At 33.6% G+C, this 6,624-nt stretch overlaps 1 protein-coding gene across 2 annotated transcripts; it reads right to left on the reverse strand.

The window, feature by feature from the left end:
* Positions 1–2,845: 2,845 nt before the first annotated feature.
* LOC107850774 lies at positions 2,846–6,624 on the reverse strand. 2 transcript variants are annotated; one of them, XM_016695521.2, is made up of 2 exons: positions 6,524–6,624; positions 2,846–5,173 (listed from the first exon to the last, which is right to left on the reverse strand). In XM_016695521.2, exon 2 carries the CDS (start codon positions 5,098–5,100, stop codon positions 3,286–3,288), a length of 1,815 nt encoding a protein of 604 aa, XP_016551007.1. In that variant the 5' UTR covers positions 5,101–5,173; positions 6,524–6,624; the 3' UTR covers positions 2,846–3,285. The 2 variants fall into 2 exon arrangements, with proteins under 2 accessions (XP_016551007.1, XP_016551008.1); XM_016695522.2 differs by lacking the exon at positions 6,524–6,624 and adding an exon at positions 5,303–6,037.

The following is a 6,624-nucleotide window of genomic DNA, read 5'->3' on the forward strand; positions in this document are numbered from 1 at the left end:
TAGTGAAAACATTTAATTTTTTTCTTCAATCACATTATAATTGTAAAAAAATAGAGAAAATCGAAAAATTGAAAAAACCAAAAAAACCCAACTAAAACAAAAATAAAAAAAACGATTGTATATTGGTTTGATTTGGTTTATAGATTTAGAAAACCGATATTATTGGTTTGATTATATTTTAATAAAAAACCGAACCAACCCGACCTATGTGGCTATTTTGCTTTTACTTAATTGGGCAAACCACTCACAATTAGCAGTAGTATGTATAGTAATTTTTTAATTACTTAATTTCAATTTATTTGTCAAACTTTTCGTTTAATCTGTAAAAAAAGAAATATATCTTTCGTTGAATTTCAACTTTTTACCTGACATATCTAACACTATAAGATTAAAGAATATATTGTGACATTATATATATCTTTAGTTTAAAAATCACAAGATTCAAAAATTTCTTTATTTTCTTAAATTCCGTATAAAATTGAAATGAAGGGTGTGTTTAGTTTATACTCCCTCCGTTTCATAATAAATGAATTGTTGAATTTTGACACATATATTAAGGAAAAAACATTAAAGACATAAATTTAACACAACTTTCTATTTTTACCCCCCAAAAAAAGTTGACCTTGTAATGTCTTTTTAAAAGTTAATTGATTGTTAAATCATAAGGGAAAATTTGGAAAAAAATTCAATAATTCACTTATTTTGAAACATCAATAAATATCCTAACAATTCATTTATTCCGAAAAGGAGGAAGTATATCAATATTAGTCGAGGTGGAATGATTGAGATCCTCCACCTTAATTAAAGATCTCGAATTCGAGTCTCTGAAAATCAAAAAAATCTTATTAGAAAATGCTGCCTCATTTCTGTGCACCAAATAATCAGATCTATCTATAGCAATTATTTTCTATAGTAGGATTTCACTATATCGAATAGAGGTTTTTTTTAAAAATAAAAATTGATTTTTCATATCAAGTTATATTTTAATATTTTATTGTAGCAGCCAAAATATACATAGAAGTGAGATTGTACGTCATTCTCAAGGCAAAATCAAGTATCATGACAAATAGTAGTAGATTATTTTTTACTTTAAAACGCCGGTCTTCTTCTTCACCTACTTTGAATTTTCCAAAACTTAACCATAATGGACCACTAACTACTACTACATCAAAAATATAATATGTGGTAATAAATCAAAGAAAAATTAATTGTAGGAACCTGAACAATTTATAATGCTCTCAAAATAGTAAAGCCATGGAAGAGATTGAAATATAGCTAATTTTTGGACCACCAATTAAATTTTAGTCAGCATTTCAAAATTATTCGGTATTGAGTTGTTTTTCTAATGCGAAAATATGATTAAAACACGAAAAAAAATAAAAAAAATTCAAGAATCTTTTGTTGAGATGATCATTTATCAATTTGGACTCCATGATTTAATTGTGACATTTTTGGATGGCTGTTACATGTATTATATTATTAATATTCCCACAATGGTTCAATTATAACTTAAATATATTATATAACGAAAAAAATCCTATTTTATTTAATCAATTTGGTGTAATCACGTCATTATCTTATTTTTTTTTCTCATCTTATTATTTATCATTTAATAATTCTATTTTATTCTTTACGCTATCAGGTCTATCCGATATCCTACTTTTCTTATAATTTTTCCTTCAATTTGCTCATGAATAACATTGTATAACGACGAAACCGGTACAATCTATCCTAAAATCATCAAGACAATACATTACAATATACATCGTGAAATGATATCATAGAGTTTTTTTTAAAATATAATTATAATCTTATACTATAGTTTTGGATAAGAAAATATTCTCAAGCAAATTCGCCTGCGATTTTGCTAATCTTTTTATCATAATATTTTATATATTCAACTTTGATTTTTCTCTTTCCACATCTCTAATAACAGTGTCAAGTCTCACAAAGGGTTGAAGTCGGCTATAATGTAATGACTGAAAATGTTTTTATAAGGATAGTATAATTTAAGCAATTGCAGAGCTGTATGTAAGAGTTGGTGCCAGCAATTCTTGACGGTTGAAAAACATTTAATATAGCTACATCATCATATTGTGATGTGCTAATGAGCCAAAAGAACTAAAAAGATAGAATATTGACCACTCTTTCTTGCTTCTCATTTGTCTGAGTTTCGATCGACGGAGTTATTTGGTACTTACAACAAGCCAGCAGCTACATAGTGAAAGTTTTGATGCTAATGCAAAATAGATGGACAAAGTTACTTGATACTTATGCTCACACAAGAAAAGCCTTGGTGGATAAATTGATATAGAGTTACCCGATGTATGTGTTGGTACAGAGTAGCTGACAAACTCGGGTTGTCCGGTACTAGATACTATCATATAAGGTAGTAGTTACTCGATGAAAGTGGATTAGTGGGTCAACTGATAAGAGTTGTCCAATACATATGCTAGTAACGAGGTAGCATTGATGGATTAATATAAACTAATAAAAGTTATTAAATGCATGTGCTAGCACGAGGTAGGTGGACAAAGTTATCTGATATTTCATGCTCACAAGGTAGCAGCTACTCGATGAGAGCATTGGTGGATAGACCGATAAAGAGTTATTCGATGCATGTGTTGCTAGTATGAGGTACATATCAGCTACTCGATCGATGGAATAATCGAGATGTGCACGAGATGACCCAACACCACTACTTTAAAAGAACATATTCAAACATGGATAAGTACCAGTGTACCATCATAATAACCACAAGCCAGAAATGTGGCTGAACTAATTCTCAAGTTTCTTGTTTCATAGTATTGCAAAGATACTCTCAGAAAGTTGATCAACAACAAACTGCACCAAACCTTTCAATATCTTATATGCTAAAGGAAAACCTTTGTCATGTAAATTTACAACGCTAGAAAAACAAGCTCAAGACAATTCTATACATTTATCAACTAAACAAGATATAGAATTTATAGCGTGGACTCTGATTCGTGAAACGAGACCCCAAGTTCTGCTGGCAAAATAGGAAAATGGTCATCACTTACTGACCTAAAAGAATGTTTAGTAGCTGAAGCTTTACGTGTTACATTCCCTGCAGTATTCGTCACCCTTTTAACGAATAAAGAATCTCCTGGGATCCGAGTAGTTTGAATCGGCAACGGTTGAGAAACTTGGTGGAGAAGACTCGTGGATGCTTCAGAACTGAGGCATTTTGCTGTGGAACAAGATCCCAAACTCCAAATCACATTCAACAAACCCAAAATCACTGGCCAAAGATCAAAATGTCTGTCAGTCATCCAAGTAATCATCATTAAACATCATTCTAGCACTTGCACATTCCTCTATCGCTTTTGCATTCACTTCCCTGCCATACCTCCATATGTAGTTCAGACCGACGAGCAGCTCTGTGATTGCTGATTCTGTCTTTTCTTGATTTGCATAATAAAGGGTTTGTACAAGCAGCACATTTGTTCTGGAAACGAAGTTCTGATGCTCAAAACTCCGCTCAGACTGCCATCTTATCATGTTATGAGCAAGAGGAGCAAGCCATTCCAGTATCCCCAGCATTGCGTCATTCCATTCTCCAGCAAGAACTGTGTCATAAACGGATGATGTCAAGCTCTTAGCAAATGGCTTTAGTTTCGCCCTGAGGGATGCTCTTAAACTAGCAGGTAGCATGCTGTACAGGTCTTCTCTTGCATCATGTCCGATCAAGTGAGGAGATGCCACTAGTTTCTCAATCACGATAATGACATTTGCATAATGCAGTGCTAAGGCAGCAGCCCCAAGAGTTTCTGGAGGAGCGTTTAGCAGCCTTTTTTTCGCATTATAACTTGTTAGATAGGAGCAAGTTGAATAGCTATCAGCAAGTCCATCTACGCCAGCTCCTTTCGTTGCATTGAGAAAACCAGAATGAAATCCATGTGGATCTAGATGGCAATTACTTAAAGGAGAACCATTCCCAACCATCATGCAGCCTTTTAGTGGTCCAACAGTGGTCGGTCGAGCATGTTTCGAATTTGAACGTTTTCCATTTAAGTTTCCTGAACGATCACGGGATTTCCACCACTTCATGCTGGATTTATTAAATAGAGGGAGCGGCCCAGATTTTGTTGTCGACCTCCCCAAAGGACCCGAATAGAAGCCAGCAGAAGAATGCCTTCCAGGAATTGGGCTTTCTGTTGATGTTGAACTTTTCAGGGGACCTGAATAAGACATGTGAACGTTCCTTGTGCTTGAAATTGGTCCAGATTTGGCAAGGATGTTTTCCACTGGTTCTGAGGAAAATCTAGACAGACTAGTTTCGGATGGGTGAACGGATGACTGGGCATAAGCAACTGAGTGGCTCCGATAGATTTGATCAGAATCTAGATCTCTGGATGCTTTAGCCCTCTCATCCATGACGGGATCAACTCCAAACACATGGCCTATCCTACTAAATATAGAAAACAGAGATCTCGCCAAAAGACGGACGGTATAATCGTAAGTCCTATTCCAAATAGCGACATCCTTAAGATGCTTCACCTCCTGCTGCTTCCACGCGAGCTTCTTTTCGTATTCAACCAAAGTAATGCTATCCGCATCATCATTTCCCTTCAATCTCCTCAAGGTCTGTTCAAGATCGGAAAGATTCTCCATTTCTTGATACAAATTCGCATTAATCACAATAAACCGTTCCATTTTCTTAATCTTTTTGTCCATCTTCTTCCATGAAAGTTGCCACCCATACGGATCAACACCAACTTTCAGCAAATCATTGAAGGCTTGCTCAAAACTCTTCAAGTACGGATCGTTACATTTCTTTGCAAGCCTAGAAACAGCAATTGCCACATGTCCCAAGTTCTCAACCAACTCCGTACATATCAATCTTGCAATATACGAATCATCATCCGAAATCAGCTTCTTGATACCAACTGATTTCATTATCTCATCCCTCAATCTTGCCACTTGTTTATCACTCAAAGACTGCCATACGTGAACCAGTTTAGACATTAAACTTGCAACTTCAAATGCTAGAACACCAATTAGCACCTTTTGATGACCACCACCCTCATTTTTTTTCGAATTTTTCCAGAAACTGCGAAACCAAGATTCAGCAACCATCTCTGGTATCAAAGGGAATACTCAAGATTCAAGAACGATCCCTAAGTCGAATCCACCAGCAACTTAAATCTGGCTGAAAACAATACAAAAATTAAAAACTCAGAAGAACAGCATATGAACTAAAATGACATGAAGGGCAACCCGGTACACTAAGCTCCCGCATAAGGGTCGAACCACAAGGGTCTATCGTACGCAGTCTTACCCTGTGTTAATGCAAGAGGCTATTTCCACATCTATAACCCGTGACTTCTTGATCACACGGAAAAACTTTTGATAAACTACAAGTTTCTGAAACTTTTCAAGAGATAAATGTGAAATTTATTTCTTCGCCGACACCATCACGATTTGTCCTTCTACAAATTTTACAGCTTAGCAATCAAAAGCAAATCTTTTATACGTTCTACTCCAAGATTTCTTTTTCCATCTTAAAGTCTATACCTTTTATGTGAAAAAAAGCAAATCTTTTTCTTCCTTTTTCATCTTCTTTTCCATATTTTATGTGACTTTACTATCACTATCCATTAAACCAAAAGTTCATCCAAAGGGAACCTTAATTAAGCCTTTTTTTCTTTAATTTTCTTTTCTCAAAATTTCATAACATGAAGAAAAACATTTACCAGAAAAAATCAAAATGAAACAAATACAACAAGAACTAAAAAGATTTAATACAAACAAGAGCAGTAGAACATAAAAGAGGAAATTATTCTACAAAAACAGACAGAAGCATAAACCCAAAAAGCTGAAATTAACTTAAAAAAGACTAAATTTTTTACACAGAAATCTCAACCAATAAAAGAAAAAAAGGAAAGAAAATCCTACTACACAAAAACAAGAAAGTTTTTAACTCAAACCCCTTCAATAATCATACATAAAACTACAAAAAAGACTCCATTTTTAACCCCAAAAAACCTAAGAAAGATGAAATTAACAACAAAAAAAAAATAATCCATTTTAACCCCCACCCCCCAAAAAAAAGAAAGCTGAAATTAACTTTAAAACACTCAAATTTTATACAGAAATCTCAACCCCATAGAGGGAAAAGAAAGAAAAAAAAGCATAGAAGCTACTTCACAAAAAAACAAGATTTTTTTTTTAACTCAAACCCTTTCAAAACTAATAAATAAAATTACAAAAAAAAAAACTACATTTTAAACCAAAAAAAAAACAAACAAGAAATTAACTAAAAAGACTCAATTTTTTTACATAATAATCATAAATAAAAATACATGTAAGCTACTTCACAATTTTTTTTTTTACGTAATAATCATAAATAAAAATACATGTAAGCTACTTCACAAAAACCAAGAAAGTTTTCAACTCAAACCCCATCAAAAATCACAAACAAAACAACAACAAAAAAACCTCAATTTTTAACACAAATAAAATGGTTTTAAAAAAAAAATCAAGAAAGCTGAGAACTCACCAATTATCCGAGAAGAAATTATTTGGATTAATCAAGAATAAGCAAAAATCATGAGGTTCTTTTGTGATTTTCGGGGGGGGGGGGGGGGGGGGGGGGGGGGG

The sequence above is a fragment of the Capsicum annuum genome, chromosome 12 (genome assembly GCF_002878395.1).
Source record: "Capsicum annuum cultivar UCD-10X-F1 chromosome 12, UCD10Xv1.1, whole genome shotgun sequence".
Classification (NCBI taxonomy): domain Eukaryota; kingdom Viridiplantae; phylum Streptophyta; class Magnoliopsida; order Solanales; family Solanaceae; genus Capsicum; species Capsicum annuum.

Coding starts and splice junctions, on each gene's coding strand:
- LOC107850774 (XM_016695521.2), bottom strand. CDS start 5,100: ATGGTTGCTGAATCTTGGTTTCGCAGTTTCTGGAAAAATTCGAAAAAA.